At 42.9% G+C, this 15000-nt stretch overlaps 1 protein-coding gene across 1 annotated transcript in view; it reads left to right on the forward strand.

The window, feature by feature from the left end:
• The window catches only part of sorcs2 (sortilin-related VPS10 domain containing receptor 2), a 182741-nt gene that overhangs the window by 49451 nt on the left and 118290 nt on the right, over positions 1-15000 (forward strand). Inside the window, exon 2 of the mRNA XM_030779145.1 lies at positions 8411-8478. Coding sequence (XP_030635005.1) covers positions 8411-8478 — 68 coding nt within the window. The remainder of the gene's footprint in view (positions 1-8410; positions 8479-15000) is intronic.

Genomic DNA, 15000 nt, shown 5'->3' on the forward strand with positions numbered 1-15000 from the left:
AAATGAAAGTGTGAGAGGCATGAACAAATAAAGGACACTAAAAAAAACAACGCTCAAAAACAACAACAAAAACAAACCAGAGAAGAGAGAGACATGGCCTGACAGCTAGAAAGAAAGAGATGATGGAATGAAATATCAAAAAGAAAGGAACTATAAAGAGAGAGCTGGAGAGAGAGAGAGAGAGAGAGAGAGAGAGAGAGAGAGAGAGCAAATGAGAAGGATTATTCTGATCCCAGTGGGTCAGCTGCTATGCCAGGCCTAACAGCTGTGTCCACTAAAAGCTAACACCAATGCTGGACCTGAGCGTGGGCGAAGTACATAGTCTGGGAGAGCAAGCCAAACATGTCCATCTCAACTCAACATGTTAGACAACTCTCCTTCTCTCCGCTCCACACTCGCCTCCTTCATGTCTGCTTTTGTACTGTTATACACACCCCTCCACACACACACACACACACACGCACCTCACAAATCCATTCATTTGAGAACTCCCAGACAATTGTTCTTTTCATGGTCCAACGCACCTCGTTCATAAAGTCAATACATCACTGAGTCCGTTTGTTTTTATGTTTAGAAATGATGGTGTTGATACATGGATTGAAAGATGTTCACCAGTGAACGACTGTAATCCACGTCTGGGGTGAATTACTGCACAGTCCCATTTGGCCGAAGCAAATAAACAAATAACCTAAACTTATGAAATTTTGATCCTTTTTTTCCGGGTCTTTACAAGATTTGAAAATTGGCGAAGCCTGGTGGGTTTCCGTTGTTCACCTCTAGTTCGTCTCAACACACGCACACACACACACACACACACACACACGCATACACACACTCTTGCCGTGCTTCCAGCTCACCACCTGGCTTTTTCAACTCTGTTTATTTTATCCTTCATGTAACTCTGTCTGGACAACGATTATTAAGGGGGGGGGGGTGGCAAATAAAAGTCATTGGAAAGAAACATACTGGCCAGACAGCAGAAGCATCTGCAGTCACTCTTAGAGTGTAGCCCCCTCCCCCTAAATACTCCCCCCATCCCCCAACACCCAACCCCTGCCCCATCCTTTTTGCTTCCTGTTGGTCCATGTCAGCTGCTTTCGTCCGTCGTTTATATGAAGGGATGGCCAGCCGTGTGTGTTGGTGGGCGAATTAGCATTGACGCTGGATGCTGGATGACAGCTGAACTGAGTAGCTGGCAGCAACAACAACAACCACGACGACGGAGCGCCTCACCCTGGGAGAGTATGTCTGATATCAGATGTTAGCATATGGCAACGTCTGACAGGTAAAGTTGTTTCATGTTAGCGTGGCTTCAACGCGACAAAACCAGCTAGCGCATCTTAAACAGGCCCTGCTTCTGTTGTCTCCTAAACACTTCAGTGAGCATTTTGTTTTTGTAATTTTTTTTTGTTGTTGTTGTTGTTGTCGTGTCCTTTTAGAATTCAGCATAATCTTAAATGTTCATACTGACATTTAGGAATTGGTTTCTTTTTCAAGAACAAAGTTACAATGAGTGAAGCATCAGACAGAAGCTTCTACTTATTTGAAAAGCTGATTGGTGATGTGTGTGTGTGTGTGTGTCTGTGTGTGTGTAAATTCTAAAACATTGTGTGTGAGTGTGTGTGTTTGTAAATGCTAAAAATGCTAGAAACATTCTTATGAAGAACATCAGGGAAAGTTCTAGAAGTGTTAAATAAATGAGAGGATTATGATGTCACACAAGCAGTGATGAAATCATCCATGAGAGTAAAAGAAAGACCCAGTTTCACTGCAGTTAACTTTTCTTTTTTTCTCGTTTGTGTAAGTGAATTAAAACCCTCCAATCCCTTCTTTTGCTAATACAGCCAATCGATAGACAGATCCAAGAGCTGGGGGGGGGGGGGGGGGTACGGACATGATCTCAGAGGACCTCATTGATTGGTTGGATCGATCTTTGGGAGGGGGGTTGTGAGGACATCCCACTTGGGTCAAATCAGTGCCCCCCCCCCCAGCATCCCACCCCCTCCCTTCCTCGCTGCACTGGATTACCACAGATCTCAATGGATTAGCACCTATCACTCTGTATACTGGATTAACCAGAGATCAAGGTTAAAAGGTTCTCCCAGCGCAAACCAGTCTACAGTAACATGTTTCAACCCGCGCTGTTTAGCCCCCAATCATTTACCAATACATTGTTATATCACTGTTCTAGCACATTGAAGTCCCTGTTTTCCATTGCCTTGTTATGTAGGGAACATGTTCATGTTGGTTGGTATAGTAGATAGTAACTGTTGGGGGTAAGGCTGGGCGGGGGGGGGGGGGGGGGGGGGGGGGGTTGTCTTATTTTACAGCTGTTTGAAAATTGACTGCTCTTTTTTTCTGAGAAAAACAAAATTTCTCTGCCATAATGATGCAGATTTATCATGGTCTGTCTGTGTGGTCTGTTTATGTGAGATCTTTCTATTGAGAGACACATTCTTACAGAGCAATTAATGTCAAGGCCTCTTGTTAAAAAAAAAAAGTAACTGCATTCTTTGTCATGTATCTCTCTCTCTCTCTTTCTCTCTTTCTGTCCTTTTGGCCCTTTCACATGCTGACCCTCACCATCTCTCTCTCTCTTTCTCCTCTCTCATATTCTTCTCTCTCTTTCTTAATCAGTTGATTTATAGTCGTCAGTTAGGATTCGCAGCGGGCTGGAATGTCTGCTGGACAAATAAGGGAGCTCCTCAGAATGTTCCGGGTTCTTGTGTGAGTTGTTTGCCGTGTTGCTTTTCTCAATGGAGCCTCTTGTGGGCATTGTGTTTGGCCATTCACGTTCCGTCACTGCCCAGTTGACTTTTCCCCAGTAAATGTCACCAACTGCCTGACAAACAGTGCTCTGCCCAGCATGTCGATAACCGGATAACTTTGTCACAGCGTTTCTCACACATGAGGTTTCAAGAAAAAGAAAAAAAAATGAGGCATGCCAGCTGGGAGGTCTTTGGAGAAAACACACAAAATCTATTCAGACTCCCATGAGAACTCCTGGAACTAATAATTGAAAATAATGGATTTTTTTTTTTTTTGAGGTTCTTTCTGGCTGAGTAAGCATTCCAAACATGAGAACACGTGTCAGATTAGCCGAGGAAGAGAGATGGAGCTGTCCACAAAGGTCAATCAGTTTATCTGCAATTTAGGACTCACTGTGCCTCTTTGCTCAAACCTACGTTATTCCCTGTTCCTACCTCTGAAGCTTGTTTTGGATCCATCTCAAACGAACTCTGATTCTGCCCCCATGACTAAAAAGATGATTACGCCTGACGCATCGGAGAAGTTGTAGGAGGTTCTGTGATGTTTTTATATGGAACAGGCAAATTGCAGTTCTTTTGGTGAAGGAGCGGTTTGAAAATTCAAGGTCGGCCGAAGCCTTAAATCAGATAGAGGTTCGTTTCCGGACGTGTTGTAGTCGTAGCCGAGGGCGGATGGAACTTGTCAGGCTGTGGTTTTGGAGGTTAGGGCCAGTTCACTGGTGTCAGTGGTGGGATAACGATTCACTTACTCAGCTTGTTTTGAGAGAAAATGAGAATCAGACCAAGCCCGTTCCCAGGCTGCCGTATCCACGACAACCTCCAGGCGGCGATTCGACATCTTCACTTCCCGTCGCCAAAAACCCCAAGAAAAAAACATAAAAAAAATCACTGTAGCTACAACCTTCTCGTCTCTGCATCGAGATAGCGTACAATACAGGCCTTAGTTTGCTGCAATGTTTTACAAAGCTCCAAAATACAAACACAGCAGTAGAGTCAATACATGGATGAATTATTTATGCCCCAAAATCTCTGACCAGACAGAGAGAATGAGAGAGGAGTGAGGCAATCAAGTCTCTCTCTTTCTCATTCTGCAGTGGGACCAAAGGCTTTTGGTGCACTTCATTCCCCCCTAAGACTGTACATTTTGGGGTTTTTTTTTCTACTTCTTCTGACAAATGGCTGGCTCCAGCAAACACAAGCCCAAATGCGACAGTGACGGATTCCAGGAATGTCCATCAAGGCTCGGTAAAAAGCTTTGCGGTTGTTGTGGTCCGTATGCTTTGAACGTTCGGTACTGTTATGTGTACGCCATCACCTGGGAATGCTTCTGAGCCAGTGTTTTATTATTTTACTCCAAACACCCTCCCTTTTGCTTGTGCGACCGCTTATAGAGCTTTTTTTTCTTAGATAACCATTCCCGTCTGAAAGTCTTTGGTTTTTTTCTTTCTCTTTCCTTTTCTTTTTTTTCTGCGTTTTACAGAAATTTGTCCTTGATGATCTCATCATCTAAGCATTTAGGGTTGAAAGGGTCAAAGGTCTTCGACCCACTTCCATGTATCAAGTTCCCCTCTTCTCTCATGTGTCGTATAACGTCAAATGGAGAGATTTGCACAAAGAAGATATTGAGTGGGAGTATGGCCAGTCCAACCACCTGTTCTCCCCAGACGTTTCTATATCTCTCACGCTCACTATTCAGGCTACCTTCTTCTCTTTTCTTCACTTCTCTTCTCTACTCTTCTCTTCTCTATTTCTGACCCTAGCTTCTGCAACCAGCTACATTAGTCTTCATTTAATGCTATAACGATCGTATAAATGTTTATGTAGGTTTTATTTTGTTTTGTAGTTTTGCACGATCAGATTCGTGTCTGTGATCCTCTTTGTTTGTGAGGAACTGGAGACTGAAGGTCACGGTGATGACGTCCAAAGACACATGTGTTTGTCTAGCATCTCTGAGCTCATGCTTTTGGACCTCGCTTTGATCTGAGATGTTGACTGAACCTCATTCCTGCCAGCTGTCCACATCAAAGTTCAGTTTGCTTCAGCTGGTGTTTTTTTTTTTTTCTCTCTTTGCCCAAATCGCGAAACTTGCAACTGCTTGGCTGTTGGACTGAGGGTTCGTTTGGTTGGTGCGGTGTCAGTGAACGCATGACAGTTTGTGTCGGGGTGTGTGTGTGTGTGTGTGTTTGGTTAGTGCCTGTGAGCTTGTGTCAAGATTCACTGGGAGAAGCTCATTAGCGCTTGGATGAGGGACATCTGTGAGCAGACGGACAGTCTGTTTACAAAGGCCATCATCTGACACGCAGGCGGGGGCCACATGGCCCCCTGGGTAGTCCGAGATTTCGCCCACTATGCAGCTTGACGGCCTGGAGAGAGGTCAGGGCTTTTTTTTTTCCAGTTTGAAATCGGCTTTAATTCAGTGTCACTCCATTCAATTCAGTTCATTCTGACGCAATCGTTGATTCATTTCAGTTCATTTGCCTTCAACACAGTTTAATTGAATATCTCCAAATTGATAAATGAATTTACTCTTTTGATTTTGCCATTAATGTTTCTCACCAGACAATCTTGTTCTCTGAACTCTCTGAGACTTGGAAATTCTCTTACGATGTTCTCAGATCTAACTTTAAAAGTACAACTATTGAAAACTTTGCAAGGAAAGAAGCATCCATAGATCCACTGGTTTTCGCCAGCTGGTGAGAAAGAGTTAATGATGGTGATAACCTGGGTTACATCAGGACTGCATCATCAGGTCTGTCCTGGTCGCTTCCTTTTTGTTCTCCCATCAGAGCAATCAAAATGGACCAAAAAAAAAGAGAAAAACTGGACCGTCTGACCTGGACATTATCCACTCCCTGTGAGTGACAGTTTCTTCATACACTGGAAAGCTTCATACGTGAGGAAAATGCTTGTGTGGGCCGAGGTTAAAATTGTTAGCGAAATAAAACATGGCTTGTGTTGTTAGAACAGACGTCTCCTGGTGCTCTTCATCTGCCCAACTGGACTGGGACGGTGGTGTGTGTGTGTGTGTGTGTGTGTTTGGGGGGGTGGGGTTGGGGGGGGCAGTTGGAGGCACTGACTTCAGCTGAGCTTGTGTCTTACTTTGAGTTTTGCCGTACTTTGCGACTGGAAAAGTAGTTCCCCCTCATTTTTTTTCTCTTTTTTTTCCACCGGAGCTGCGGGAAAGCCTTTAAAAAAGTGGGAAGCAGGAACAGGCTTTTTACAGCCGTGACCGTTGTGATGATTACAACAGGCCGTTATCGGCTCAGGCAAAGCGATCGAACGGAGAGGCGGCTCAAGTCGTTCTCCTCCGCTGCAAAATATCTCTTGGAAAGCTAGGATCGGCAGAGACTGTGCCGAGCGGGAAAAAAAAAGAAAACCCCTTGTTTTAAAAGTCAATAGAAAAGATTTGATGGACATAGTGTGTGTGTGTGTGTGTGTGTGTGTGTTTTGGACTGGTTCAGGGCTCTCTGAGCACGAACAGATTTCGCAGCTGTAGGACCTGCAGACAGGGCGCTCAGTTTTGCAGAACATTTTTGGACAATGCCAAATGCTCTCGGATTGCACTCTGGAGCTCTGGTAAAATAAATAAATAAATACATACATGAATAAATAAAAAACATGTCTCCGCCTCCAAAGAACGAAACATACAGACCCTTTGTGGAGGTTTTGCCGTGTGGTGGATTTGTGAACGGTGGCATTGCCCGGCCCTGCCTCTAGAGGGCGAAACCAAAGCTAAAGGGGTTCTTGTTGTGGGGATTGAGGACAAAAGCTGTTAAAACTTGTGGAAACTCTGAAAAAAAAAATAATAACGATAAAACTTCCATTTTATCTTGAAAGAATAAAAAAAATCCTTCTGAAGTATGTCAGCTCTTTCAAAATCAAAAGTCTTTTTCTTTCTTTCTTTTCTTTTCTTTTCTTTTTTTTTTTTTTAACTTTTTCTTTGTAAACCAGTGCATGGATCATGTTCTACTCCTTCTACCCTTGTCGTGTTACAATGCACTATTTGTGTCAGAAACTCTTTCAGGTCAAATGTATGAATGAACGCCTATTACTTTGAGCGTCTTAGAAAAAAGCCGACTGTGTGTGATAAGACATGGACAGTTCAGCTCATATCCAACTCAGTGGTTGATCTAGGACGAAGGCTCTCAGAGTAGTTATGTCGGTCCAAACCACCTCAGGATTCTCTGTCTCTTTTTCAGTGCCTTAAACCCAAAGGCGCACTTGAAATTCTCATATCCCAGAACTTTAGGGGCCTCTGGCTGCTGACTTGGACCTCACCAGAGCTCTAGTCCCAAAAACCATCTTTCCCCCCCATTCAGCCAATCTCCAGTCCCATCCCATTCCCCACCCCCCACCCCCCATGCACACAAGGGGGGACCGGGCAATCCCCACTCTTTCTGACACACTCCAAACCAAGCTGTCAGTCACTCTGCCAGAGCTCTGGAACTCTATGACCCTTCGTCATGGCAACGCTATACCCAGCGGGGCTCTGCTGTCAGAAACCCTAAGGCTCTAGAACAGAGAGAGATGAGAGAAAGAGACACACACACACACACACAGATAGAGAGAGAGAGAGAGAGAGGCAGAGAGAGAGAATTTGTTACTCTAGTCTGAGATGTCCCACTGCCGTGCATAAAGGAAAGCAAAGAGCCTTAGAAATTCACCTCCTCCATTCTCTTTATTATATGTCTCAACCCACAGTGACAATAGATGTTTGTGTCTAAAAATTTTCTTTTGAGAAAAAAAAAATGAAAAAGAGACAACAAAAGAACACAAAGCGTGTTTGAAGGATTCTTGATTCTTGTTTGTGTGTACGTTTTTCTTAATATTTTGTGAGAATAAAAGAATTAATGGTTTGTGCCTTCTGACCAAAATTGTGTTTGTGTGTGCGCATGTGTGTGTGCAAGAGACACTGTTTGTGTATGAAGAGTGTTTGTGTCTACACACTTCTCCATAACGGCGGTTGTGATGTTGTTGTTGTGTGTGTGTGTGTGTGTGTTTGTAGGGGGGGGGGGGCTCCATGTAAATATTGTCATCTAAAATTAAAGTGGCAAACAAGACAGTTATTTGTATAGGATAATAGTCTCTCTGTGTGTATTCTGACTGATGTCTGAATAATGATCACCTTCCTTTTCCCCCCCTGCTGTGCAAAACCAGTCATTTCCTTACACATCACAAGAGCAGCATCGTTACCATTTGCATTAAGACACTCTCTGCCAAAGACCCGTTTCCTGCAAAAACTGTGCTTGTTTTTTTGTTTTTATTTCTCCTCCCTCTGACTGCTTTTTCTCTTCTTCTCGTCAACCTTTCCGTAGACGCAGCAATGCTCCAGTAGCCGGTCTGGACAGAGCATGAGTTCTGGCTAGAAAATTGTCCCCGAGTTGAAAAAGGGCATTGGGACAAATATTTTAGCAGATAGTCGTCGTTAGCACAAGAAATTCAGAAAAGTTTATGTTAAAGTGACCCTCACTACGTGAGCTAAAACTGTTAGCTTACTCTGGATCCCATTTTGAAAGTTTCGTGCAGCGTCCCCACTCTGATGGATTTAAAACGTTCTTTGGATCTTAAGTTTAACAACGTAAATACTCAATGTAAAAAACACACGACCTACCTAACGTGTTTCTTTTTTTTGGTCTCTACAGGTCATCCTTATTCTCACAAAATACTACCATGCAGACTCCACCAAGGTGCTCGAGAGCTCCCTCTGGAGGTAAGTGCCTGATGGTGTTGGGATAGAGACTCAACCCGAATGCCGAATTCGTGTCTGGATTGGGGCTTTTAAGTGAGCAGGATGACGGTCCAGGGCTGTCTGTGAGCAGTTTGTTGACTATTTCTTCTGAAGCAGTGTAAATATATATATATATAGTGGAAACTGCTTATAGTGATCACAGTTATAGTGATCAACCGCTTATATGGATCAAAACGTTTGGAACAGAATTTCTATACAGAGGTACAGTATGTGTAATTCGCTTATAGTAATCAAGTAGTCCGCTTACAGTGTTCATTTTGGGTCTTTTTATACATGACAACGTATGAATAAAAAATTAAAAGTAATTTTTAAACTTTACTTTGATAGGCCTACTTTGTCTCGCGGTAACCCGTATGTTTCCGACTAGCCACTTGAGGCTAATGCTGCATGCACAGAACTCATGACAGGAAAAAGAAAGTAATTTTCTCTCAGTGACAAACGTAGACTCATCAAAGCTTATGACAAACTGCCAAAAACAAGCAAATGAGATGCAGCAGCGAAACTTGGTGTTCCTCAGAATATTTTACGGATAAGTTTGATTTCAAACTCTGCTACCAGTTCGCCGTTGATAGCCTACAGTTTCTTTTCAATTCTGTGAAAAACTGAGAAATGCACTGAAACCCCAGCTTAGCCTGTATTTGCAATACTGAAGTTACTGTATTTTGTAAACCGCACAATACTTTTATGTTTTAGGCTATAGCCTGATTATAATTTGAACTTCAACAAGTTGTATTACATATACAGCAATATATTGTATTATAGTGTATTTAAATTATACACAGTACAGTAATACAGGTCTACTGCATATTGAAAGAGTCCAAAAAATTCCATAAACAGCGACGCTGTCTGTTTCATTACTTTATATTCACGTAATAAATATACAAATGTCAATTAGATGGTAATCTGCAGGAGAAAGCAATAAAAAGAAAAAAAAATCGGTTACAATGATTGTCCGCTTATAGTGATCAATTTCATATATATATATATATGTGTGTGTGTGTGTGTGTGTATGTATGTATATATACACTGTTTGTTCAGAAACTTCTACACTGAATTGTTTGTGACTTGTTTGAGTCAGAATTTGAAAATGCGGCCCAAGGTTTACTAGATGCCTGCCTAGCGTACGTGTGTGCGTGTGTTTTCTCTGTCTTTAGGGGTCCGATAACAGAGACCAGTGCTCCTGAAATGAGCTAACACATTCCTTAATTAGGAACACTGAGGGTATTTCCTACCCTGCTCGCTAATTGCCTTGCTCTTCTCGCTCATTAGCGCTTAGCCTTGACTGCTCGCAGCTCGCTCGCTAACCGAAGAAGACTCGCTTTCGCTTCGTTTTCTTTTTTTTCTTTTTGTGTGTGTAGGGTTCTGTTGTTGTTTTTTGGACTTGGTGTAAACCTGTTTATGTTTGCTCAGAGCCTAATCACCTACTTGAAGAAGTGGAAAAGCTTGTGGAGGTTAAAGAGAAAGAGCCTATTTCCTAACCGGAGGGAAAAGGGAACGAGGCTACCGGGGGTGGGGGCAGGGGTACCAAACAGACTAGCATGAGGCTAAAAATAAAGCAACAGTATATGGAATAATTGGCATGGCTTTTGTTCCAAAGGCCTCATTAGCCTGTCAGTCTGAGGTCAACGTAAGGGGGGCATTAATTTTACATGGGTTCAGAGTGTATCGGTTTCGCAGCTGCCTAATGACGAGGCGAAATGCTAAACACTGTGTTTTTCCCAGCTAGCGCTGCTATTTTACACTCTGAAGAACATACCCCATGTTGTGAAGAAACTGAAGCTGATGTTGTTGGAAGTCTTTAAGCTCCGAGAGAGCTGGAGAGAGAGAGAGAGCGAGAGAGAGAGAGGTGGCTGGGCACAGTCGAGTGTTTAGAGAAAGAAGCAGCAGAGCATCTGTTTGGGCAGATAGAGTATCTGTGCGGTGCAGCGCTGGACGCTGGGCATCCGTCCACGCCAGGTAAGCAGAAAAGTGTCTGGAGCTGACGCTAACTGGATCTCCCATGACGACGGAGCTCTCCGGTCATCGTAGCACCAAGGTATAAAAGCCCCAGCAACACTCCACCAATCACAGTCCAATTTGACATTCCTCCTTTAACCAATCGCAACCATGGAAAATCCCAATCCTGTCTGTCACTGTCAAAGCGGAAAGTAAAAATGAACAACTGATTTAAATTGATCTAACCTGACACGCTGTAATTATTACCAGAGCCAGTTGGCGAAAAAATGACTACTGCTACCCTATAAAATACACATTTAAAAAAAAATTAAAAAGTCCAAGTTCTATGATGACAGTCAATCTATACAAAGCTTAGATGGAAGGATAATGTAGTCAGTTTGGCATAATCCTCACTTACTTGATTCAGGACATTTATCCGACCCGTCGACTCACAGACTTCAAACGCCACTGGTCCTTCATTAGCCCCACAGCCCGTCTATTCTTCCCCGTGTAGAGAAGCATCATGAATAATGCATCAGCTAACCCCTTGTCCTGTTGATGTTTTAATTGTTTGCGCCTGACTCATAAATAATGCGGCCGAATTATGGTGATGCCGTCATAATTCAAAAAACAGGAGACGTGGGGAAATCAGATTACGCCGGCTGACTAAAACCGAAACAAACAAACAACCAAAAAAAAAAGACGTTGGGCTTTCAGCCACTGCTTTAATTGATACACAGATCGACAATGTAGAAGTCAAGAAGAACCTGTAGTCCAGATTAAAATCATAACCCCATAGTGGTCCCAGCAGAACTTCCAGTCAGCCAGGCCTTTGAAATGGTTTTAGAATTAGCCAATCACTGGAGCATTCTTGTGTCAGTGTCAGTCCTGGAAAATTAGTTAGTCATCTTGTCTTTCATTTGTCTTGGCTCTCTCTGTTATTCATGCCTGTACAGTGAGAGGTAATATGTGGCCAATAGCTCCACTACTGCAGATATCCTGTCCAGTTTTCCACTGAATTTATTCTGATGAAGTGAAGTCCGTCAGAGGGCGGAACATGTGGGGGAGAATAAACACGTCTGAAGTGGCCAGGTGGTCCACTGGAAACGTGGTGACAGCCCAACTGTGAGAGGTTTGCGTCTTTCGGTGAGGAATGGTTTAGGAATGGCTCATGAGTAAACTCAGGTATCTGGCCTTTTTTTGGGGTGGGGGGAGGGGGGGGGGGTTCTCTGTTCACATTTTTTTTTTTAACTACATTTCCATTCCATAAACATTCATATCAATCTTCACGCTTTTTGAACATGAGTAGCATAGGAAACTGCAACAATGCTTTCATCCCTTTTCCTCTTAATCTGTTGAGTTGAACTGGCTGGATCCACTTAAACTGAAATGGTCTGATCTGAACTGAACTGACTTCAGAGCGATGCCTTCGATCTTTGGGAGCCACTTGACTGATTATTTTTTGTTTTACTGAGGCGCCAACACACCTGATTCAACTCGTCTGCTAATCGCTAAGCCTCTGACATGCAGGCTCAGGTGTGTTAGTGCTGGACCTGGTTGAAAACATTCTGTCAAGTGAGTCCCAAAGAAACACTGCTCCAAAGCATTTTCTGCCAAACCTCATTCGATTACACCATCATTTTAGAGGAGAAGAGAGGAGGTTAGAGCAAAAAAAAAAAGGAGTAAAAGATGCGAGGAGAATTAAAAAAAAGTTTCGTGGGTGTGTGTGTGGGTGTGTGTTAGTGAGCATATGTGTAGGGGTGTGTGTGTGTGTGTGTGTGTTAGCGAGCGTATGTGTGTATGTGTGTTTGTGTGTGCGCGCGCACATTTGTGTATATGTCTGTTTAAGTGTGTGTGTGTTTTTGTTTGAGTGTGTGTGTGTGTGTGTGTGCGCAGCAGGGCTGGGAAGTCTCCAGTCCTGGGGGTTAATCACTGAAAGGTGTTGTGTAGTATAACACACCTCTTCTGGTTAAAACATTGTCCGTCTCAACATGAGGGAGTAGCCCCCTGTCGTGCCAAGAAACCAACGAATCCAATTTCTCTCCTTTTTTCTCTCTCTTCCTTTCTTGTTTCGCCCGTTTTGGCTTTTCACAGGGGAGAGAGAGAGAGAGAGAAAGAAAGAGAGCCCTTGGGGGACTTAGTTCGCCTAAGCGGCAGAGTGAGCTTTCGTGTTACGAAGACTAATCGGTAGGGTGTGTGTGTGTGTGTGTGTGTGTGTGTGTTTGGCTGTGTTGCCCTGGCTTTTTGCTTAACCTGGAGCGTCTAGCGTTAACGTCGGCCATGTTTTTCCAATCAGGATTAAACCTGAGCAGATAATGGGTTTGTTCGCTGGGACAATACGTTACAGTGGTGTGTGTGTGTGCGTGCATGCATGCATGTGTATTTGTGTGCCTTTGTGTGTGTGTGTGCGTGTGTGTTTGTGTGTGTGAGTGTTTTCAGAGATGGTTTAACTTACCATTGGAAACACATATACACAAATAGTAAGCTTCACGAATTGAGTTAATTGGGGCAAGAGATGAAAGAGAAAAGGGGGGGGGAAGAAAGAAAGAAAAAAAGAAAGATGGAACTAAATATGAATCTTCTGCACTTTTTCATCTCGAATGTATTCAGTTCATTTTATCCTCAAAACTCCAACTAAACAACATAAGAGTTTTATTTATTTATTTATAGACTTTTTTTTTTTTTTAAATTTTATTGAAAGCACTCGTTGGAATTCAACCTTGGAGAGTTAGACAAACTAAAAACGAAAGAAAACACTCTTGTTCACAGAGGATGTAAGGAATGGCTAAAAGGGGCTTCGGAGAAGGAGGAGGGAGGGAGTTTAAGTTTGTTTGTTTCAAATTTGACTTGTTTGTTTCAAATTTTTTCTTGTTTCGCGAGTCTTTCTTTGGGGAGAGAAAGGCAAATGGGCTCTCTCTCTCTCTCTCTCTCTCTCTAAGCTTATTCAGGTTGTCTGTTTCCCTGTAGAGATCTGTATATTTCACTAAAAGTCAAGTTGGTATTGATGACAGCTGGAATGCGGTTTCATTTTATCTAATGCAAGTCATTCCGATGGTTTATTTTCACAGGGCATTTTCAAAGATTACATTATCAAAGGAGGCGCTAGACGCAGACACAGCCTACGTCTCATCTCTCCACCACTTTTAAAGCCATCCCAGGCAATCCTACACAGGCAGAGCTGTCTTTGCCACTTAGACGGCCCCCCACCCTGCCGCCCCCCCGTGTGTGTTTACAAATGTTCACCCACTACCACTGCTGACTCAGAGGCTTTTCAGCACACACACACACACACACACACACACGTTTTTTTTTCTCTTTCTTTTTTTTACTCGGCTCAATTGAGAACAATAATCAAATCCGAGTCAAAGGACGTCCAGTAGCCAGTCAGATTCGCCTGTAATGACGTTAATAATGCCATCTAAAAGAAACCCTGTGGGAGAGGAGATGTGTGTGGGAGTTGTGTTTGAGCCGTTAGGAGTATGTTAGGAGTGTTCTTCTTTGAGAGACCTTGGAGAATAGAGCTGAGAGTCACGTCTGTGTGTCACACTGACAGAATCAATATGACACTGTAAGTGCAACGTACTTCTCTGGACATTTCCTCGCTCACTCTATCTCTCTCTTTTGTGTCCTTCAACTTCCTTTCACACCTGTTTTTTTTTTTGTCCTTCAACTTTCTTTCACACCTGTTTTTTTTTTTGTCTGTCCTCTACCTGTCCATCTACATATTTTTTGCTTCACTTCCCTCTTTCTCTCTCTCTCTCTCTGTCTCTCTCTCTCTCTCTCTTGACCCATACTCTAATCTAAGTCCAAGGGAATATGGCAAAACAGCAGGATAACACTGATCAATAATGGATGTGATTGTTGGTGTGTGTGTGTGTGTGTTCTATAAGCACAGGGCTGATATCTGGGGTAAAGATGAAGGCACCAGCATTAATGTTCTACCATGCCTGCTCAGTGTGTGTGTGTGTGTGTGTGTGTGTGTGTTAGTGTTTGTGTGTCTGTCCTCACTTTGAACTTGCCAACTTTCTGGATAACAACTGTAGATACTTGTAACTGTAGATTTCCAATGAATGAAGCCTTACCTCGACGCCCTAACATCTCCCTTCGTCCAAGTCCACATCCAGAAAAACTACCCACAGGGCCACTCAGTAAAGTTTAACCGTTTAATTTGACACAAAAAATATTTTATCTAGAACGTTGTTCATTCCAAAGTTATCAAATCACTGGACAAAATTCAAGAGACCATAATTAATGAGAAAGAGAGACTGAGACAAAAGAGAGAGCGAGGTCAAAAAACTGGGTGGCTCCACTCTGCTCCTTGCCTGACTCCTCTCTCGTGAGAGTAACCAGAGGCAATTAAAGGTGCATGTGGTTACCACAACAAACGATCAGTCACCTATTCCCAAATATTACAAATGAAATCTTATGCATTTTAAATCAATCATATACCTTTCAAGTGCAAAGAATCAAATAATTAACTTATTGGATTCCTGTAAATATGAATATAAATATGTAAATAAATCAGCTTGTATATACTGTAAATATTGT

The sequence above is a fragment of the Chanos chanos genome, chromosome 7 (assembly GCF_902362185.1).
Source record: "Chanos chanos chromosome 7, fChaCha1.1, whole genome shotgun sequence".
Lineage (NCBI taxonomy): Eukaryota > Metazoa > Chordata > Actinopteri > Gonorynchiformes > Chanidae > Chanos > Chanos chanos.